The sequence below is a fragment of the Protopterus annectens genome, chromosome 14.part0 (assembly GCF_019279795.1).
Source record: "Protopterus annectens isolate FY-2018-M chromosome 14.part0, PAN1.0, whole genome shotgun sequence".
Lineage (NCBI taxonomy): Eukaryota > Metazoa > Chordata > Ceratodontiformes > Protopteridae > Protopterus > Protopterus annectens.
Window position 1 is genome coordinate 763,880,261 of NC_056748.1, and position 19,822 is coordinate 763,900,082.

Here is a 19,822-nt window from a genome sequence, read left to right on the forward strand (position 1 = left end):
ACTAGATCTCAGTCAACTCAACAATTACGTACACAAGTCCAAATTCCATATGGTCACTCTACAATCTATTCTCCCATTGTTCTTCAAGCCCTTACTCTTCCACCTTTCGAGCCTGCAGCTACCTGCGAGTTAAAATTTCTAACATGGAAAACAGCATTTTTAACAGCAATCACTTCAGTGAGGCGGGTCTCCGAAATTCAAGCCCTCTCCATCAAAACCCCATATTTGATCTTCCATAAAGATAGAGTTTCTCTTAGACCAAACCCGTCATTCCTTCCCAAAGTGGCTTCTGTGTCTAATATAAATCAGTCTATTGAGCTGCCTGTTTTCTTCCCCAATTTTTCCAACAAGGCAGAATTCAGATTTCACCAATTGGATGTACATAGACAGTTACGCTTCTATCTCCACCGGACGAAAGATATCCGGAAATCTGACCAACTCTTTGTCTCCTTTTTGGAAAACCGGTCTGGTTCTCAGGTATCCAAGGTCACACTCTCTAGATGGATAGCCAGCGGTATTTCCTTCATCTATCAGACAGCAGGTAAAAATTTGCCTTTTCCACCTAAAGCCCACTCCACAAGAGCGGTTTCCACATCCACAGCCTATCAAGCTAGATTGTTGATGGATGATATATGTGCTGCGGCCACTTGGGCTTCTCTTCACACCTTTGTCTCTCATTACAAATTGGACATGGTTTCCAGGGGCAGATCTTCATTTGGCTCCACAGTTCCCAGGAGTATTTTCCTATGAGCCACCCAGGTTGTAGGTGCTAGGGACGCTGTCCCATGGGTAAGAATATAGGCAGGATAGGACTACATAACATCAGGAAGTTATGTACTCACCATAACGTTCGATGTATGTAGTCCATCTCGCCTCACATTCTTACTTACCCTCCCGCCTTCCCCCTGCCTGGAGGATTTGGAAGTTAGATTTTATCCTGCAGAGTCCCTTTGAGTAAATTTGTTTGTATGTATGTGTGCTATGTATGCAGTAACTGGGTTGTTAGCAGCAAACTAGATCTGGGGATGCGAAGCAGTGTACCATGGGATACCCTCTTAGCCCAGCCAATCAGAGACTTTTGAGGTAGTAAAATAGGCCGAGTCGGAGCCGATATTTGGCTCCGAACCCATGGGTAAGAATGTGAGGCGAGATGGACTACATACATCGAACATTATGGTGAGTACATAACTTCTTGTTATCAGGTACCTGATTGTCTCACATCAGGTCTTGCCCAGTATGGATTTTGAACTTACAATGATCCAAATGCATCTCAATGAAACCACCTACCCACCTCAGTGCCAGCCATGGGTCCTCTGCAGAGCAGAGTGAGTGACTTAGCTTGGGGAAAAAAAACTACCCATTAAGCCCTATTACCTTTATTATGGATGACTTTTATTATCCCTCAGTCAACTAGCTAACTTACAGAATGACTGTAAATATGCCTACTTTTTCCTGCATTTGTTTATAAATACCAACTCCCTAGTGCAAATCACTCCCACTCCCATCAGGGGTATAAACTTCTTGAATCACTCATCCCAACTACCACCATGGACAGCTCCTGGTTTAGAAATGTGGCTATAATCCCGCAGTTTGGTAGATACCTGGGAGACACCAGCCACAAAAAAGGTCACCTTTTCCTACCGCATAACCAGTCGTCTGAAGAGTATTTTACCCTTTATATTTTATTCCCACCCACTAAATGTGGGCTACAGTCTTGGAGGGAGTGATTCAGATTTCCTTTTTATGTTATTTTATACTGACCCCCCAATAGGGGTCCACAGCTCTTGAATCAATCCTCCAACCACCACCATGGACAGTTCCTATTTTAGAAATGTGGCTGTAATCCCGGAGTTTGGTAGATACCTGGGAGACACCATCCACTAGAGGTCACCTTTTCCTGCCTCATAACCAGTCATCCAAAGAGTGTTTTACCATTTATATTTTATTCCCACCCTCTAAAGGTGGTCTACATTCTCGGAGGGAGTGATTCCGGTTTCCTTTTTAAATTCGTGAATAAATGAAAAATTGAAAAGCATTAATCCCATTAAACACAGGAACTGATTTGAAATTTCTCTCAACCAGATCAAAAATCTCCCTATCCCATGCATACCTCCTTCCAAGCATATTTTGTCTCACAAGTACTCACTAACTTTCAGACCACTCTCCTGTCAAAATTAGAATCCACATACAACAAAATTGCACGATTCGCTGCAGATCTTACTTACCACCGCCATGCCTTTAAAAGCCGAAACTGGCTAGAATTTCCCCATCAACTGCTCTCTCAGCTTCCAGTCATACATGCTATACTGCACCAGCCTTCCTCCTGTCCTGATCTTGCCTCTCTTGTCTCGCTCTATATCTCTACAAGGTCTCTCTGAACCGAACCTCCTCCAGATCTACAAACCCAAACCCAAAATCAAAATAGGCAAAACTTATACAGCTACTTACCTGCCCAATCTTGAAATAAACTTCCTCTCGATATCAGGAATATTAAGCACCCACAAAAATTCAAGACTGCTTCCAAAAACTTTCTTAACAGTACTTGGATCTGACACTGTAATTACCCTCCATGACTGTTCCACCTACAACTCTAACTGACACCTTCACTATCCCCCCTTACTTCCTCTTATAGCTACTCTCTGGCTGCACTTCTACATTTTTGGTAATATCTCTGTAATGAAATTTGCATTTTACTCCAATCTAAGTTCAACTTAAGCAAACATGTCTACCATCCCAATTCTTTTAAGGGTATTCCTCATACACGTAATTGACCCACAGTTACAGAGGCTACTGCTTGATTCAGTGGGTTAAATGGGTCTATATTAGAACATCGAAGTTTCAGAACTTCGAATGTTCTAATATCTACACCTAGTAACCAAAAACCGATAAGACTGAAAATTTAGAACAGCAAATTTTTTCCTAGGGAAAAAAATTGCTGCTCCAAAACACATACACACAACAAAAATGCACCAAACAAACAGTAATCCACACACATACACCTAAAATCTTACATCTAAACCTACACTAAACTGTACATACACCACTATCTACCCACTTACCTTAACCCAAACCCTAACCCTAAGGTCCGTCACTATCGCATACACACCTCACCCGCCCTAACTCTAACTCGCTTATCTCACCCTAACCCTCACGTCCACACATTCGCACACTTACCTGAACCGGACCCGTAACTTTCCACCGCAGAGCTGAAAATAGCGAAGCAACAGGAACGGACAACCAAATTCTTTCCCTAGGAAAGAATTTGGTTATCTAAAACTTTGCTATTTTCAGCTTTCGCTTATTAGGTGTCGATATTGGAACATTCTAATTTGTGTATAATTTCTATAAATAATGATCAGCATTTTAAGTCTTAATGTGTTTTATATGTTTAAGTATCATATCTAACTATGTTTACTACTGTATGTGTTTGTAATTACTTGTGGAGCCTTTCTCCCCAGGCCTCCGCTGAAAAAGGGCTTTGACCCAGTCGAACTAACAAGGTCAACAAATGTCAAATAAATGTGGCTTTGCAAGAATAAGTGGCTGAGAAAGGCTGGACTTTTGTTGACTTAAGTTAATGGGTGAACTGTAAAATATGTACCTCACATGTCATAAATGTGTAGAAGGACACTGAAGAGACAGAAGGTAACTGTAAGTAAAGTATTTTTTGTTCCTAATACTTGTATGAAGTATGAGTATAACACAAGGCAATAGCGTGAAACAGTCATCTCCAGAATAGTCTACTTTGTCTTTAGAAGTCTATAGGTGTGGTATTTAACACTATACTTTGTGGCTGATGTTTTGTTTTTCACAGGAACAGGAGGAGGGAGGAGGTCATGGTAGGCTGGTTTGGTAATGTTTATGTTTTGTAGTGATGGGGACATTAAGATGCATGAACTGGAACACACAGATTTTTTTGTTTTGAGTGGGAGGGCCTGTAAGTAGGAAAGGTGTTGTTTGATCTGTTAAAACTAATTTCCATTAGTTAGCAGCATTCTTCTTAGTTATCCTGACCAGATTTCCTTCAAGTAGTAAAATTACCAACTTGGATATAACCTGGTAAAAAGTGATACTACACATTCAACAGAATGAAATAAAATGGAGCAATTAATTGGTTATCATATTGGATATTACTTTAGGAGTTTATTTACTTTTGCCTCTGCAAGATAATCAGTGTGTGCTTTAACATAGCCAGGTGCTTTTTCCTAAAGCATTTTAAGATGAATCTTCAATGTTGGCAGTGCTCAAATCTTAGGTTTGTTTCTTGTTTATAATTCAGTTACCATCATTCATATATTACATTCTCTAATCACAAAGAGCTTTATATTGTATAAACACAGTCATATTTTAGAGAGTGCTTTCTTTTCCTTTTGAATTTATGTTCTGCCTTTGACTTAGAGAGCATGGCATTCTCCCCCCGCTCCCTGACAAGTGGTGTCAGTTTGCCTACCTTCCCTTTGCCTTAGTATGTTGATATCATCAAAGAGAGCGTTATTCCACAGACTGCTGTTACACACTGTCCTGTTGATGGCTATCTGAACATTTGAAGCAGCAATCCAGCATGCAGACTGACGGTTATGCATATTGAGGTGCCTCTGAGGCATAGATGCCTGTTTTTGGTTTATGTTCTGTAAATTGCATGTCTTCATGGGCTTGCTGTTACCCACAACTTCAAAGGTCTTTTGTTTCAATGGCATTACCTTGTTCATGATGATTTAAGGTGTGTCTACATTTAATATAATTTAAAAAAATGAACTTGATGTTTCTTGCTTAAGTGGTTTGCTCTGGTTAGTTACCCTGCTGTTTTGCAACTCTTTTTGTGTGTTTTTTTTTTTTTTTTTAAGTTTAATATAGCTGCAACTTTTTATAACTTTCTGTTGCTTTCCTTTCTGTTCTGTTCTTCCCTTTGTAAATCTGCTTTCACATTAGCATTTTCTTCAGAGCTTCTCAGATGTAACCCAACTGCGTGCTGATCCACCAAGTGCTTTCTTTTCAGAACTGCTTGTGTATGTTCTGCCAGCATAACTGCATATTCCCTGCTCTGGTTCTGTTCACCATTCTTTTTCGTTTGCTGAGATATCGCCCATTTTAGATTCCTATATTTCGTGATTTCTTTTTCCTAATTTCCTTCCTCTTTATTGTAGATTGTGGGAGTGTCATGTGCTGTTTGTCCTTATGGGTTTCTCACTAGTGCCCCTTGTGCGACACAGAAGGGACCAACAAAAAAGGTAACTATAGAATTGTCATTTAATTTATAATAATTTTATAGGAGCACTAACAGGGCCTCTTTAAAGAGTGAGTGTTGCCTGTTGTGTATTTAATGAAGTTGTATCCATACAATTTTATTTTTAGCCTTAAGAACCTCTGAAGCAGCATCTGATAAAGAGACCCTTCTAGCATTCTTATAAAGTTATAATTCTAACAGTATGATCGACACAGTTCCACAGGAACAAACAGGTTATGCATTTTTATGCAGTTCATATAAATTACTAATGAAAGCTTAGCACTCTACCCTTGTTACACAAGCTAACACCTTTATAGTAATCAAACCTTTGTTTTTAATGGTATTTGATGCCTTCTACATCTCATTCAGTGTTGCGAGAAGATTTCTTCCATGATTTTAACTTTAAACCACTCCTACGTTACAGCTTTCATTTATACTTGAAATGTTTTCAGTGATAGAAACAGTTTCTGTAATAAAAAAAAATGAAGTAGTGTGTGCTTCACCTTGTCTATAACACTTTTTCAGACGTGCATGATTATGTTATATTTCACTGTGCTTTGTAGAGCCTTCCATTTGGTCAGGCTTATGTTTTTTTAAGTGGTTAAGATTTCAGAACACAGAAGTGTTGCATCAGAATGGAGAGCTGACCATGTTATTTTAATGCTAGCAGCTCCATCTTTTACTTAAGCATCCTCCAGAGATGGTGTATGAAAATGTTAATATTCTTCAGTCTTTGAGTACCGTAGTAAGCTAGCTTAGTACACTGTCATTGTGCAAGAGAGACTGTGCAGTAGTAGTTTATAGCAATAACTGATGACGTCGGTGTGGTATATTGAAGATTTACCCACGGTTGGCGTGGTTTAATCACGAGGGAGAAGCCTGAGTGATTAAACAAAGCCAACCGTGGTGGGTAAATCTTCAATATACCACAACCACAGAGTCAGTTATTGCTATTGTACAATGACATTTAAGAAACAAAATACTTACTTTTCTTAAATAATGTCTTTGTATAATGCCTCCGTACTGCCCTTCTGTGTTTATGTGGTATCCTGGAGCTTTTTTTGAAGTACTGTGCATGCGTGTGGACTTGTGCTCCCATGCGCAGTACATCAGGGCTGTGAAGAGGTAGCAACGGAGAAAGGAAGGGCTGTGAAGAGGTAGCAACGAAGAAATGAAGGTCTTGGTTGCTTCTTCTTTGTTATAATCAATAAAAAAAAAAAAAAAAAAAAAAAGAAGAACCCAGGAGACTTTTTTATGTTAGGGAGAGTCGGGACAGAAAAATAAAAGGATAATCGGGTAAGGTTTTTAAGTTTTGTAGAATGTACCTAATTATCCTTTTTATTTCTGTCTGTGCCAGCTCCTGAACATAAAATGTCTTCAGTTGTGTTTGGTATTTAAAAAAAAATGGACCTTTATTTTTGGTATATTCTCAGATTTACAACAGGCATGCTGGTTAGGCTGGCCAGTCAGCATGCTTGTTTTTGAATGCTAATGGCCAGTCATTGTATAATATGAAATAACTTACTTCTGTTGATTGGTGCTTAGACATGTGAAGCAGTAACCTTGCATGCCTACCAAATGTGTTATGCACATTGTAGGTGTCTGTGAGACACATTTGCTTGATAGATGTGAACTGCTTCAAAATAATACCACATCACCACCACACCACTCTTACCCAGCACACACACTGTAAAATTACTCTTTATAGGGAGTCACAAGATTGCTGACCCTAAACTCTCTACTTAAGTTTGCAGTCAAGAATGAAAATGTTTTAGTAATTGGTGGCTCCATTGTTAGGCACACAGATTCTGCTGACACTAGGCTACATAAGAATATTAATCAGTTTTCTTTCCACTACCAGGCTTTGTGACATTATGTTGAGTCTAAAATTCCTCAGACTGGGTGAATAAAATTATGACCTGGCAATGGTCTGTGTGAGTGTGAATGATGTAAGGTTTTCAACTCAGAGAGACATGCTGAGAGATGTGATGGATTTTGTTGTGCATGTGTAACCACAGGCAAAATCCTGATCTTAAATGGAGCTCTGTGCCATTATCTAGAGTAATGCTGGAATTCCAAGCTAAGGTAATTGAATTTAACAACTGGATTAGTACCAGTTCTTAGTCTGAGGTTGTCCTGTATGTGTCAACTTGGGACAAGATGATAGCAGGCTTACTTCCTTCACTTGGACTGCACTGCAACTTTCATTTCATGTTTTCTGCATACTGCTCCCCCCAGACAGGGACCCCGATTTTTCTGAGGAAAAATATATAAAATGTCAAATATGGACTGTCTGAGCATTTAAAAAACAATTTCCCTGAAATGTAGCATTTTAGGCCAGGGTACTCTCTTACCACATCCTTTGTTTCTTCTCATGTTTACTACTTCTAGTACTGTCAACTTCATTTGAGTGCTATGTGAACAGAATCTGCTTTAATTTTGCATAAATATAAACATATATAGGTTCCATTTATAAGAGCAAATAGTCATAATGTTAAATAGGTTAGCAACCGGTATATAATACCAAAGTTACAGAATTTTGAAAACTGCAGGTAGCTGCATGTGCAAGATCGAGGTACACATTGGAGGGAGATTTTGCCCTTTTCTCAGTAAAGTACACTCTCTGAGTTGGTATGTATAATTATCAGGAGGAGTGGTGGGTGCAGGGGGGCTTAACCCCCTCCCCCCACATAAAATGTGATAGTTTTTTGGGAACCTGTCTTTTGGCAGCATTTTTGTCTGGTTTGAACATTTGAGTGTTTGACCTTTTGTTTTTGATAAGAGTCTATATATGGTGTATACAGATGTACACACTCTAGAAGATTATAATGAGATCACATTAAAGGACAGAAACTGCATTTAAAATCATAGATACAGTTCCTGTATTTCATCTTGTGAAAATGGAGTCTTACTTTTTTCAGAACCATAAATCAGTGTCCCTGCTCACAGTACCTTTGTTTAGGCTAAGTCCATCTTCTGTACATCTCAGCATGTAAAAATTACCGCACTAGGTCCCAGTGCTGACTGCATCATAGTTCTTGTAGTCAGTGGCAGACTAAATAATAAGCTGCCTGATCTCTAGGCTGTACTGCATGTCCATAGTTGAGTTATAATGGAGTAGTAGTTTAAAAACAGAGACAGCACTTGTTGTATACCGCTGTTCAGCACCTTTCACAAGTTCAGACCCATCTGTGACTTCAGGGAAAGTATCAGCATTTATAAGAGACACTGTTGTCTCAAGATAGATTCCCTTTGACCTAGGAATTTATTCAAGTCCAAATCACCGTAAAGAAGTTAAGTTCATAGCCTGGTATAGGTTACTTTCTGCTGAATACAAAAAGTACATGAATGTGTTAGTTGTTAGTTAAACTGTCCATGAATCACAATGTCTTTATGATGGGAATTTTAATTATCCCGTTATTAATTAGAAGACATTTTACCATTCATGGTAAACTTGGCTGAAAGCTTTTTTTGTCCTGATAAATACAAGATCTCTGTAGCAAATAGTCAACTTACCCTCAGGTGTCCTACTAATCTTAATCGTGTCATAAAAACATATTCTCTTTCTTTATCTACATAGCTGATTAAACCTGATCATAAAGCAATGCTTCTTCATCAGACCCCAGACAAAAAAAAAATTCTTAGCAAACACTTCTAAGTTTTATGACTTAAAAAAACTCTGTGATGAGCTTTCAAAGTTCTGTTGCAGTATGTCCATCCCCATGCAGCTGCAGCATGTCTTACAACTCTGAGATTTTCTGATATTGACTAAGTTGTATAGACCAAGCAATCCCTGATGTGACCTAATATACTGGACATTGTAGAAATAAACCACCTTAGTGGTGTACTTCCGTAATCTGTACATTAGAAGAAAAAATAGTAAATGCTTACAGCAAATTGCAGTCTGCCCACCATCAAGAAAACCAGTAAAGCATAAAAAATAACCATGAGGAAGGTGAAAGCCAAATGTGAACTGCAAAAAAGCATTAGAAACCAATGAAAATTACAGATCTTTTATCAGCTGTATGAGGAAATCAAGAAAACACTCAGCTGTGCTCAGGTAATTCACAGTAACCGTACTTGCTCAAACCCATATAATATATTGCCAACATGCTAGCAGATGAACAAGTGCTAATTTCACACTAGCTACAGTCAGAGGTTGCACAGATCCATGAGTCCTGACCCCCCTGTAAGGATTGCATCAAGTCATAACCACCTTCTCAACAGCTAAAATTATTACTGCCATGGAACCTGAATAAGATTCTTGGATACCTAAACACTAGTGTCAGATATTCTCTACTAAGATTCTCCTAAACTGTTTCAAGCTAAGCTTCTTCAGTGGGTATGTACCTAAAGCATGGAAAATGGCCATTCTATATAAGCTCAACAATTACACACCTATTAGCCTAACTAGCCTAATTTGCACAGCCACTGAACTCTTCAGGTCAAACTTTATAAACTTAGTTCTTAAAAGCCTTATTGCTGTGGATTCTTGCCAATTTTGTTTTACTACGGGTAGATTTTATTTATTTATTTTGTTTGCTTACCGGGTAATGTCAGACTGGGCATGAGGCCCATTTTCAGCAGAGGCCCGGGGAGAAAAGCTCCATACATACAAATAGTATTAAACAATCAAATTGAACATGTATTAATCAACGATGTACAAAGCAAGTCAGTAAAGAAATTATTTATATAACAATAATTAGCAAAAATTAACAAATTTAACAAAAAATGGAGACATGCGTGAATGGGCGTACCTTCGTTGAAGGTTGTGCGTCAGAGCTGGCAACTCGGCACGTAAAAATCTACTGCCAATCATTAGCGGACCGGAGTTCCGCTATGGCGACCCCTAACCGGGAAAAGCCGAAAGACACAACAAGAAAGAAGGCACAGTTAGTGATAAAAACTGACCGCATGAGTTAATAGTGAGAAAAGTGTAATACAGTAATTGCAAGATAGAGAAATGCAGTCTACATAACAGTTCAATAAAGCAGTATGTGTATACATTGCTAACTGAAACTGAGTGTAGAATAAAGATAGCCTACAGCATTAATGGTTGTGGCTGTGAAAATGAGCTAGTTTAGGGTAATGTAAGGTAGATCCTGGTTATTCATCCTAGTACCTTTCTATGACAGGGTCTCAGAAGCTGTATATGGTAACTGTGCAGCTCATACTGCATATCTCTATCTGGCAAAAACCTTTGATGTGATTCCCCATGTTGGTATTATCAACATCATGATAGATCTAAGAGTAAACACATACACTGTAAGGTTAAGAGCAAATGATTTGTTTGCAGACTGCATAGTTAAATTAGCTATAGCCACTTCTGAAAGTAAAAAGGTAGCTGTATTGTTCCTCACGGCTCAGTGCTGGGATACCCTGCTCCTCAGTATGTACTTCTCTTAGACTTATGGTTAACTAAATTTGCAGATGATTGTACGCCAGATGGTAGTGGCTGCTAAACTTCCAATACCACTTAGACTTTGCAAATAGCTGGTGGTAATAAAATAGGCTTAAACTAAATCATAAAAGTGCAGTATTGTTACATTTGGAATATCAAGCTTTTCCATGCCATACTGCATAGACAATGCCGCTTTCCATGTTAATTCAGTCATTACAGGTCTTGGTACCTTCGTTGACAGTTCCCTGTTCTTTGACCTCCACAAAGCAACAGTAGTCAGAAAATCCTTCTGTCTGGGCCTTCTTGTATTTAAAAATGTCATATGTAGATCAAAAGAAATGACTTTCCTTTCAGATTATCTCATCAGACTTGATATTGTGCCCTTTTTGGCATAGTCATAGGTGTACACTAGGCTAACGACCACTAGGGCTTTTCTACCCTAGATGTGCAGCACACATTTGTTTTGTATAAGTGGTTATCTGCTTGACTGCCCCTGTCCATGAGAGACATAGGAGCCAGACCAGGAGTGAATTTCTGATTACCCATCCATTGGTCTAAGTTGCACATAAAAAGGGATAGGAAGGACCTCTACTTCACATGGATGGGGAGCCTGTTCTAGAAAATGCAAATTCTCTGAGAAACATGTCTGTCTCTCCAACATATCCTCTTTGTCGCAAGTAAAATTTAGGTCTTTTAACCTAGTAGTTCTGATGCTGTTTGTTTGTGGATGTACAAAAGGTTCATCAGAACATGATTCAGGGATGCCCTAAATGCCAGGCAAAGATCACCTCTCAGAAGTTTGTATAATACTGAGTAAAAGAGACAGAGCTTTGAGGAGGTTAATGTAGGACTTTGTTTATTCCGCTATGGCATATGCTATGGCACTATACTCTGATTAGGGCAAAGTGCAATGGTATGATGACCTCTCTGGGCCTAGATGTCATAGTCTTGCTTATAAGTTGAGTAACATAAAAGTATTTTCTTAGTACCCTGGACACATGCCGGTCGAAGGCTAGGTTACTGACTGCATGAGTTCCCAGATCCCTGACTAGTAAATCAACTTTTAAGGATGTTTTATTGATGATGCAGTTACCCAGGGTGTTAAACTTCCCAAAAAGTATTGCAGTGCATTTCTTAGTACTGAGTTTTAAGCCGTGGCTTTGGCAGCAACATTTGTCTGTTAGACCTAACTGGAGGATTCAGTGACTGCTCCCAGTTTACAATCATCTTTGAATTTGGTCAGCCAAAGGCCTTTGACATTGGCTTTAACATCCAAGAAGTAGATGCCTAAGAGGAGTGGGCCCAACAGAGAGCCCTGGGGGGACTCCACTGGTGACCGGCCTCTTTGTGGAGGTGGCTTCACCAATTCTAATCTGCTGGGTCCAATAAGTGAGCTAGCTAGCTATCCAGCATGTTAGAGGGTTTTATATCTGCAGTGGATATAAAAAGTGTACACACCCCTGTTAAAATGCCAGGTTTTTGTGATATAAAAATGAGACCACAGTAAATCATTCCAAAACTTTTCCCACCTTCTTGAGTGTGAGGAGGGCTTGGAGGGAGAGTTTTTTTTTTGTTTAGGCTCCTGGCATTGAGCAGTAACACCCTGAGGTTCACTTGAGTTGATTTTACTAGGTTGGTAGGGTCTGATTAAGTCTAGATTACCTAGACAAAAGCTCTTATCTATTTTGTTCCTGGATTTATGTACTGGTTCGAATAAAGTGGTTTTGTGATTTACACTACTGAATCATCCATTTTTGCTGAGTGGGTCCAATCCAGCAGATTCACTTGGGCTACTTTTGTTTTTTGGACTGGTTTGTGCTTCTGTTTGACTTTACTATATGTTGGTAGGTTTGTCGATTTGGCATTGCCTAAAAAAGACACTGGGGTTGGATAAAGTTTTAGCCGGTGTTTGAAAGTCTATAGGGGAGAGGTTCAGACCATCCTTGGCAAAGCAACGTGGTCTCTTAGCCATGTCCTTCCCAGCTGACAAATATTGGATCCCCTTAGAATGACACCAGAAAGACCGCCAGTTTTTGAAATCAGTAATCTCATATTCTGGCATCATCCTCTGTGATGGTAATTTGCTGCTCAATGCTAAGCTCATACCAGCCTGAGACACACAGTCTGAAAGGTTCATAAAGTCTTTCTTCAAGCAGTCCAGGGAGGTGCATCTCAGGTCATTTACACTTACATGGACTGTGATGGAATTATACTGGTACCTGTGGCATAATGACTTGAGTGCATGTGTGATTTGGCAGATTGTGGCTCCAGATAAACAACTAACATTTAGCTTTTCCTTATTCAGCCTGATTTGAGGAGCATTATATCTTGTAATTAAGTCCCCTATGATGAGAGTCCTGGGAAGTGTTTTTGCTTACCCTTGATTGTTGGGGGCTCCCCTGAGAGTGACAGTATGTGTGGTGTTAGGTGTTGTTTTTTCTGAGTACCTTTGGGCTTGCTGAGACATAGCTTTGACAATGGGTGATCTAGGTGATCTTTGTATTTCTCTAAACATATCACACAAAGTGAATGACCCAAGAGGTTCCTCTCTAAAATGATCACAAGCCTTGAGGACCATTAGCCACTAAAACAGACTTGAATTTCTACCATATACTTGTGTCTTACAGACTCCTAAATGGTGATTTATATTGATTTATATTTAGCATTTAAGAGCATGTAAGACCATGCCCTTCTTGATCTAGTACAACGTCAGAAAAGCTAAAAGTGCCACAGTCAGGCATACAGAGGAATCGGTATTTTCCAATAAACAGAGATAATGCATCTGTGGTAGTGGTATAGAAGGATAATGCCCTGACTATGGGCCAGGTGACCTGACTTGAAAGAATGGCTTGGTTGCTTTATGGAGCAGATTGGGAGGATGGGCATACCAATCTTGGGGGGGGGGGGGATTCTTGTTTTGGGGCATGTTCACACAGGTTGATTTCCATGGTATAGAGTAGTGAAACAACCATGCAGTGCTACCAGTAAATGGGTGGGACAGTCCTGCTGGTGTCAGCTTTTTCTGAAGTGAGAGGCTGTGCTGCTGTGATACTCATTGCATGCCTCATCATGGATTGTTTCTTGGTGTGCCAAGGGGGATATGGTAGAAAAAGGAAGAACTTTAAACCATCCATAACCCATCTTGGTCAACTCTCGCCCTCTGTGATAACCGAGCAAATAATACATTAGTTCTAGTGGTGGTGGGGGTGGGGGTCACAAGATCTTTGTGCATCTTGTTGCCCTTCTGGAGACCAGAAGTACTGTATGAGGATGGGCGTTGGCAGTGCTCTAATAGCCCTTGAACTGATCTGCCTTGTATATCCTATAATGCTTTAAAGTTATTTATTTTAGCCACAACTAATGTTTTGCTTGTACTGGTTTATAAATTATAAGATCTAACCAGGGAAGAATATTTTCCTTAACCTCTCTCTGATTTGGAGCAGTCAGTCTGCTAAGTTAATACAGTACTAGAATTGATGCTTAGTGTAGGAAAAGACCAGAAATGCTGGCACTTTCTCCAAATACTAGCTGTAAATGCAACAGCTGTGACAAGTCGACAGTCTACTTACACAATAACACTTGGAACCCACACTGTTATGCAAAGCTTCACAGTAGTCAAAGAACGCATAGCTGTTTGAGATATTTTTTCAGATTGTCCATGTTAAAAGCTACCTTCTGATTGTAGTTTAGTTGATAAATCCATATCTTTAGTTCTAGGATATAATTCACTTGTGAACCTGAAAGCTCTGATTTAATGACATGCCAGTACAAAACTGAAATTTTACAAGTGTACTTCTGCAGTGTCTGTACTCGCTACAGCAGGCAAACATTTTGGCTGCCTGTATAACACATGAACTATGATTAAGGAGTAAGATGATCCCTTTTGCATCCCACTGCTTAGTTATTTGTACTTTAAATGTGCACAACTTCAGAGAGTATATTTGTCTTATACAAGTCCAGGTGTTACACTAGTCTCTCTGGCCACGTGACCTTGGAGTCTTGGACTAAGAATAGTTGAGCAGCAGGGCTTTGACAGTAACAACCTTACAACTTAGAGATGCAGAGGAGTAAACCCCCCACCACCACCACCACCATCATCTTAAACCATGAACCCAGTTGTGTTTTGCTTTATACTTAATTTGCAGTGTGGCTTAACGTGCTGTTTCATAACAGTACATGTTGGGTAGTCCAATCTCACCTTCATTTTTTACATATGGGTTCGGAGCTGATCCTCTGCTCCAACTCGGCCGATTTTCAAGCTCAAAAACTTCTGGTTGGCTCGTGGCTAAGCAGGTATCCCATGGTGCACCAGTGCAATCCCCAGATCTCGTTTGCCGCGTCAACGAGTTTGGATGTGCTTCTCTTGGCTCTGGCTAAGTTTTTGCAATTTTCATTATTCTAGTATCTTTTTGCATAGTTATTGAATATATACATTGTAGGGCTTTATCTTTATTGTCTTGTGGTTTTCGTGTGACCGTATTAGTGGTATCCTGTGTAACAGTAGTTAGGCGCAATTGCGCTTTACCTAAATCGTTAGTTTTGGCAGTTTCGCCTTTTCCTGTTATTTACAGTTAGGATTTACCTAAATTGCCTTGTGTGACTAGTATTAGTAGTCTTCTGTATATCAGTAGTTAGACCCAGTTACATTTTCTTGTCTAGAGAGTTAATTTGGCAAGTTTGCCTTTTTTAATCAATAGGGGGTCCTATTGATTATTTTCCTGTCAAGCGATTATTGTTGACTGGTGGTCTTTAGCGGGGACCCACTAAAGTCTTAATTTCTTAGTTGTTAATTTGCTACCCTTTGAGCATGTGTGTGTTGTGCCTTCTTGGTCTGTTTGAATTAGAAGACCCAGTTCTTCACAGGGCTAGGCCCGTTTAACTTAGAGGACCTAGTCCTCGTGTTGCTTCCACTGTATTTTATTTAAAAAATTTTTCCTGTGTGACTGAATCTGTCTGTTGTTTAGCGGAAAATCTAGTTTTCTATCTTACACCAGGCTAGGCCTGTTTAACTTAAAGGACCTAGTCCTCGTGTAATTCTTCTGCAGGACTAGGCCCGTTTTAGTTAGAGGACCTAGTCCTCAGTCATTCTCTTTCCCTCTGGTTGTTGTGTGTTGCAATGTCTAAGGATAGCAAGGAGCACAAGCCCTCTGGGTTTAAAAAATGCATGAAGTGCTCCCAGAAAATGTCTTTGACCGATGGCCACAGTAGCTGTGTCTACTGTTTGGGAGCCATCCATTTGCAAGAATCATGTTTGTTCTGTCATGCTTTCTCTCCTAGAGTGTTGCAGGAGAGAAAGAACAAACTAATACCCAGGGGTCTTTTGAAGCCAACCTTCGAGGAAGCTTTGTCTGGTTCTTCGGCTTTTTTGTCTAAGTCTTCGAAGTCAAGATCTGACTCAAAATCTAAAGATTGAAAAAGGCCTTCTCTGGCACCAGCTAGTGTTTCGGAGCCACCTGCCAAATTAATAAAACCTGCCTCCTCAACTCCTCAGTCTTCGGAGCCGAAGGAGAGCACTGTGGTTTCGGAGTCGGTCACAGATACTTCGGTGCCGACTGCTGAATCCTTGCAAATAGATGACTCTGCTTCTCGGAGCCGGTCTGTAGATTCCCTACCAGTCTCTGATGGTCAAATCTCCAGTGCCTGCTAGGTCGAGATCCCCAACCTTATCTTCCAGGAGTCTTTTGGAAGAAGATGTGGAGAGGGTAGTACTGAGACTCAAGTCGTCTGCCCTGCCTAAATTTTTGTTGGCTCCGACCCAGTCTGCTCCCGAGCCACTCGAACCAGTCTTGTCTCCATCCGTGATTCCTCCTCCGAGCCATGTTGGTTTTTCGGAGCCGGAGTGCTCGTTACCAATGGAGGAACCATCGGTTCCGGCTCCCCTTGCTGTTGCATTGGAGCTGAGTTTGGCTCCGACACGTTCGGCTCTATCCGTCATGTCCAGGGACCGAAGCTCTTCTGTCGGCGCCGAGGTGGAGGGTTTGAATCTATCTTCGTTGGTTCCGAGCCTTCCTCTTGGTACATCCTCCAGGGTGAGCTCAGACCCTGCATCTATCTTGGAGCCGATGGCTCTGGCTCCGGTACCATCCATTGTCTCTTTGGAGCGGGGATGGTCTTCGGAGCCAGAGAGATCTGCTTTTGAGGTGATGAGGAGTGTGCGGTCACAATCTACAGCCCCTGCCAGTGGTACAAGCACTCTTCCCCACAGGGCTCCCACTTTGGTCTCAGTCCCTACTCTCTCTGGAGACAGCAGAGACCCACAGCCTCAGGAGCTACCGGCTGGTGGCCCCCACTCTTCCGAGGCATCCACAGAAGGTCCTTTTGAGGAGCCTCCATGGAAGAAAGTATGCAAGAGGAAGCATATTGACTCCCAGGATGATTCTCTGACATCGGACACTGACCTCGATGAGTCAAAGGGGTCCCCTAAGTCGTCCTCTGATGATGTTTCCTTTGTGGACATTCTAGAGATCCTTAAATAGAGGCGCGACTGGCCCACTGTCAACCCTTCTGAGGAGTCGTGTACGTGAAGGCTTTCAGGTCTCAACCCTCTGCCTCTTGGGTGTCTTCACCTTTCGACGAGCTAATGGATCTGGTTAGTCGGAAGGTGTGGGATACTCCCGATGCTGTGGAGCCAGTACCTAGAATACCAAATAAGTTCCTGTCTGCCCCTCCTGGAAAAGAATTCTTGTCTAAGGGTGTTCCCGTAGATGCCATAGTGGTGGCAGCAGCCACGAAGGAGGAGTTGGCGGAGACTTGTTCCTCTGTTCATCTGCCAAACAAGGAGTCTCGACAGATGGACAGATTTGGGAAGCGTGTATTTAGTTCAGTGGCCTTTACACTTTGATCCCTAAACTATCTTACCCATTTCACGAGGTTGCAGAGGGATCTCCTCAAGGAGTTAGGAGATTCCATGCAGGGTGCTTGTCCTGAGGGAGTGTCCCAGATAAGATCTCTGCTCAGTTGTCCACCTTAAATTCCATAGTTAACTCCTCCGTGCAGCTCATATATCATGCGACTGATGGAGCGAGCAGAGCAGCGGGTTCAGGAGTTGCCCTTAGGTGCCACTCCTGGATGCACTTGTGTAATTTTGCAGAGCTGTTTAAGTCCACCTTCACCAATGCTCCATTTGATGGTTCCTCCTTGTTTGGTTCCAAGGTGAAAAATACACTCACTCGGTGTGAACAGGAAAGAAAGACCTGTGGGAGTCCGTTTTACCGTTCCCTCTCGACCATACCCCAAAGGTCAAAGGGGGAGGTAAGATGCAGTTCAAAAAGTCCCAGAGGGTCTTTCCAGACACAGAGTGAATCCTCCTTCAAAGGAGGAGGAAATGGTAGACGCTGCCCTAGAGGCAGGGGCGGTCCGCAATATCAGTAAGACCGTGGTTCCTTTCGAGGGCGGCCTTATCTGCGCTCTTGATGTGGGGCCAGACTGCGTTTCTTTGGGGCCAGTCGGGGGTCGCATCTCTTTGTATTCAGAAGCCTGGCTAAATATAACCCAAGACAAGTGGGTACAAAGAGTTGTTACCAGAGGCTATATCATACCCTTTTCCTTTTCACCATTTGTTCCCAAGAAGATCCCAGATGTTCCATCCAATCACAGGGATCAGGCAGCTGTGGCGATCAACAAATTGCTCTCAAAAAGAGTCATCCAGCCCGTGCCAGCAGATCAGATAGGATCTGGAACTTACTCCATGTTCTTTTAGTCCCAAAACAAACCGGAGACTGGAGGCCAATATTGGACCTCAGCAGATTAAACAAATCAGTGAAAAAGGACAAGTTTCGGATGGCAACACTGCAGTTGATACTCCCATTGTTAGAGAAAGACTATTGGATGTGCTCTCTAGATCTCCAAGATGCCTACTACCATATAAAGATGGACAAGGTGTCAAGGAGGCATCTGCGCTTCCGGCTGGGAGCCAGCCATTATCAATTTCGTGCTCTGCCCTTTGGTCTCACCACAGCCCCCAGGGTGTTCACCAAATGCATGGCAGTAGTGACAGCTCACCTGAGATGTCCTGGAATCCAGGTGTTTCTGTATTTGGACGACTGGCTCCTGACCGCCCCCACCAGGCATCTACTTCTCCAAAACAGGGACACCACCATCCAGCTTTGTGCTCAATTAGGGATCTCCATAAATTGGGAAAAATCTGCATTACTGCCGTCGCAATCTGTGATTTGTATAGGCGCAGAGGTAGACAGTGGATATGACGGTTTGTCTTCCCGCTGAAAGAGTACAAAACCTCATCTCACAAGTTCAGCGACTTCTCCCACTTTGGAAGGTCAAAGCAAAGTGTATTCTTCAACTTCTTTGAATGATGGCCTTAACCATTCTGTTAATACCTTTAGCCAGGTTGCATATGAGAATCCTTCAATGGCTCCTGTTCTCCCAGTGGTTGTTCCAATATCTACTGCTGAATCACTCTATTCTGCTGACAGAATCATGCAAAATGGACCTTTGTTGGTGGATAGCCCCCAACAACTTGTTCATGGGAGCTCCCTTTGTGCCTGCCCAACCCATTGCCACTGTGACCACGGATGCCACTCATGTGGTGGGGCATTATCTGGGCAGGACTGTCCACGGCACATGGCAAGAACATGAGGTTCATCTGCATATCAACGTTCTGGAGATGAGAGCAGTGCTTCTGGCATTATAAGCACTTCAGGACCTTCTTCCTCCAGGGACGATTGCGATACAATCGGACAACATGTCGGTTGTGTGGTATATCAACAAACAGGGCGGTACCAGATCTTACCCACTCTGGCAAGAGGCCGTGCGAGTTTGGGAATGGGCGATTTCTTCCCAGTGCTTTCTGGTGGCAATGCACATTCTGGGGACAACCAATGTGATAGCCGACAAGCTGAGCCGGGCAATCCTGCTGCCCCATAAGTGGTCTCTGAAATGGGGAATAGTGGAAAAGATTTTCCGAAAATGGGGACAACCTTGCTGTGATCTTTTTGCCAGTCCAGTCAATGCCAGGTGCAGCAGTTATTTTTCCCTAATTCCCCCTCCGGGGGAAGGGCCCAGAGACGGTCTGGTACATGATTGGCCCACGGGACTTCTCTATGCCTTTCCTCCATTCCCTCTTGTCCTCAAAGTGATGCAGAAAGCCAACTGACTAGGAAGCAAGTTGTTCCTCATTGCTCCTTACTGGCCTCGTCAGGTCTGGTTTCCCTTCCTTGAGCCTCTTCTCCTGGACGATC

The 19,822-nt window shown here is 41.8% G+C and overlaps 1 protein-coding gene across 1 annotated transcript in view; it reads left to right on the forward strand.

Annotated features, from left to right (window-relative positions):
- The window catches only part of BTRC (beta-transducin repeat containing E3 ubiquitin protein ligase), a 2,835,508-nt gene that overhangs the window by 525,677 nt on the left and 2,290,009 nt on the right, over positions 1 to 19,822 (forward strand). The window contains exon 4 of the mRNA XM_044056496.1: positions 5,145 to 5,228. Coding sequence (XP_043912431.1) covers positions 5,145 to 5,228 — 84 coding nt within the window. The remainder of the gene's footprint in view (positions 1 to 5,144; positions 5,229 to 19,822) is intronic.